Below are 3,116 nucleotides of genomic sequence, written 5' to 3' on the forward strand. Positions count from 1 at the left end.
TGCAAATCCAATCATTCCCTGATACACCAATGCTGGTCAGGAAATGTTTGGATGTGTAGTGACGCAAGTGCCGGGGGATTGCATTTGGGCCCACTGTAACCTGCTTGTGTCGTGTTGATTGTGTACCTCTTCTTTTCAGTACCAGGGTGACACTTTACCATTAGCTGGAACCTCATACTGTTCTCTTCCACAGGTCTTGCTGTGTTTCCTTCCCAAGTGGCGTGGATGTGAAGAGACACACAGTTCCCCTGATGTTCCAAGGGCGACCAACTTCTATACAATTCAACTTTATATCAAATATTTTTTAATAAAAACCACAGAAAACTTCTCTTTTTAAAAATTTATTGAAGAAAAATTGTATTTGATTATTGAAATAAAAATTGAAAGGTAATATAACAAAAAAGTAGTTTGTTATTCTTTATATTCTTTTCTTGTGTAGATAGATATCTGTGGGGAAAAGAAAAAAAGTATATTAAGTAAAGACACTAAAGTCATGTTCATTTCTTTCCCAAGAACATTTGTGGAACCACATAGCCCAGCATGCTGGGCTGTGTGGTTCCACAAAGGCAGGCGGTCCAAAGTGGAATAGTGGCGTGAGTGGTCAGCACTTTGACACGCTAACATTTGTGGAACCACACAGCCCAGCATGACCCATTGCTGGGCTGTGTGGTTCCACAAAGGCAGGCGGTCCAAAGTGGAATAGTGGCGTGAGTGGTCAGCACTTTGACACGCTAACATTTGTGGAACCACACAGCCCAGCATGACCCATTGCTGGGCTGTGTGGTTCCACAAAGGCAGGCGGTCCAAAGTGGAATAGTGGCGTCAGTGGTCAGCACTTTGACACGCTAACATTTGTGGAACCACACAGCCCAGCATGACCCATTGCTGGGCTGTGTGGTTTCACAAAGGTAGGCGGTCCAAAGTTTCTAGAATATATACATTGAAACATTGCTCTACTCACCTTGGTACGCACAACACGAACTTATGCCGTCCACTTCAATTTTCCACCCAATTCTATGAATAAGCCAAAAACACACACTAGTGAATAGTAAATTCACACAACAGTGAAAGCCTATTGTACACCATTACAAAAAGGATTTTTTGGGTAAAAGAGTGGTATCAGAATTGCTCTTTGGCCCATCATACATGTAGCCACAAGGAGCTTTCATCCGTTACCACACGCGCCCGCATACATGCCCGCGCATGTATGCCTACACAAAGCTCCTTGGTAGTACCCGGTCACGGGTGGGGAAGCCCAACAAAGAAAAAACAATAGTAAGAAAAAAAAAAAAACTAATGGGAGGGGTAGAAAGGGATACATGAAAAACATATGAAGTAAATAAAACAATACGACCGGGCTTATGGTGGAAGTCTGTCCGGATCCTGGTGTTCCTCCTGAGTGTGGGGTGTCGATGTCCTGGGAGGCTGGGTAGTACGTTGACTGGGCCTCTGTGCCCATGCGGCTGTAGATGTGGCGGCCGGTGGTGGAGGCATCTGGTGGGTGGGGTACATCCCTGTATATCCCTGGTACATCTGTGACTGTCTGTACTGGGATGGTAGTTGAGGAAGGGTACGAGGCGTCCTTGTGGCTTGTGACGGCGGAAATGGTGGATCACCAGCGTGTTGATGAGCTGGTTCTGGGAGCTTGTCATAGATCATCTGCAGTGTGGTTGCGATGAGCTGTTGGCTGGATGAGGATTGTCGATGGCTCTCCGACATGTTGGTATTGCTGTGTGCCAGACATGTTGTGTTCTCCACGAGCCGGCTCATGGATTCGGCCAGAATGTGAAGGACGTCCATATTCTCCCTATGATCTTCCATTCTGACCTGTAGCATTGTGGCCGTGCTGTCGGCAAGAGCCTTCTGCATTTCAAGCAGACTGTTTGACATCTTCTCCATTGTCCTCTCAATGTTGTCCAGTCTGCTTCCAACAACATTTGTGTAGGTATCCTGGCGGGAAGTAATCTCCGATGCCAGGGTGTGAACCCTCTGAACAGTTGAGGGATTCTGCCCTTCCTGGGCGTCTGCCACCACTTGCATTTGGGTAGCTGAAAAGAAAATTAGAAAATTTAATACACATTCATCATACATTTGTTTGAAGGCTCACAATTCTATTTACTCACACAGGGATGTAGCAACTGCAGCCTGCTGCACTTCCACCTCGTCATCCTCTGACGACTCCTGTAGGAGGAGATCCGGCCTGTAGTAGGAACCAATTCCCGAAGCTAGTCCGCTGCTGGTCCGTGGCACCACTGTTTGCAAAATAAATTTTTGTTTAAGTTAATAAACTATACAAAACTGCACCCCCCCCCCCCACACCCCCAAAAATTAAATACAAACCTTCTCCATCCTGTGGTGCCGCTGCTCCAGGAGCTTCACTTGTCCTCGTATCTGAAGACTTTTCAAGGGTCTGGCTGGATACGTCTGCACGGCTGTCCTCAAACCCAAGAAAAGTCTCATCTGTTAACCCTGTAGACTCAAACAGATCGGGTGATGGGTCCACAAGGGTTGTGTCTTAAGGCTCTTCAGTCACAGTCCCTGAGCTCCTGGAGAGACGACGATCTGGTGATGACCTGCGCGCAGGAGCTGTAGTTTGGCGCCCATCTTGTGGTGTGGTCGCCGACGGTGTATGGCGCACAGGTGAAGTTCTGTGCGCTGATGTCTGGCGCACAGGTGATAGTCTGCGCGCCGACGTCGTCTGGTGCACAGGTGACAAACTGTGCGATGACGATCTGTGGCGCACAGGTGAAGATCTGCGCGCTCCTGATGCTTGCTGCGCAGGTGTCGGCCCGCGCGCTGCTGTCGATGCCTGCTGCGCAGGTGTCGGTCCGCGCGCTGGCGATGTCCTGCGCGCAGGTGATGTCCTCTGGGCAGGCCTGTCTGATAAAAAAATAATCACATTAGCAAGTCCAAAACAATTTTTTCGTTAATACAGCTCATCTGAATTTATTCTTACCATCAGGCCTCCTTTTGGACTGCTTATCTCCCGCCTTCTTCCGTCTTCTGGGCGGTTCTTCCTCCTCGGGAAAGCCAGCAGGACGGCTAGAGTCCACACCTCCGCGAACTCCTTCGACCATGGCAGGGTTCATGTGCCTTCTAATAACATTCTCCCAGGG

At 48.5% G+C, this 3,116-nt stretch overlaps 1 protein-coding gene across 1 annotated transcript; it reads right to left on the minus strand.

The window, feature by feature from the left end:
• Positions 1–358: 358 nt before the first annotated feature.
• Positions 359–2,515, minus strand: LOC134980979 (uncharacterized). Its single transcript, XM_063948042.1, has 4 exons — positions 2,341–2,515; positions 2,124–2,252; positions 962–2,048; positions 359–447 (listed from the first exon to the last, which is right to left on the minus strand). The coding sequence occupies exon 3, from the start codon at positions 2,038–2,040 to the stop codon at positions 1,360–1,362; it is 681 nt and encodes a 226-aa protein (XP_063804112.1). The 5' UTR covers positions 2,041–2,048; positions 2,124–2,252; positions 2,341–2,515; the 3' UTR covers positions 359–447; positions 962–1,359.
• Between the last annotated feature and the right edge of the window lie 601 nt (positions 2,516–3,116).

This window comes from Pseudophryne corroboree, chromosome 12 (genome assembly GCF_028390025.1).
Source record: "Pseudophryne corroboree isolate aPseCor3 chromosome 12, aPseCor3.hap2, whole genome shotgun sequence".
Lineage (NCBI taxonomy): Eukaryota > Metazoa > Chordata > Amphibia > Anura > Myobatrachidae > Pseudophryne > Pseudophryne corroboree.

Coding starts and splice junctions, on each gene's coding strand:
- LOC134980979 (XM_063948042.1), bottom strand. CDS start 2,040: ATGCAAGTGGTGGCAGACGCCCAGGAAGGGCAGAATCCCTCAACTGTT.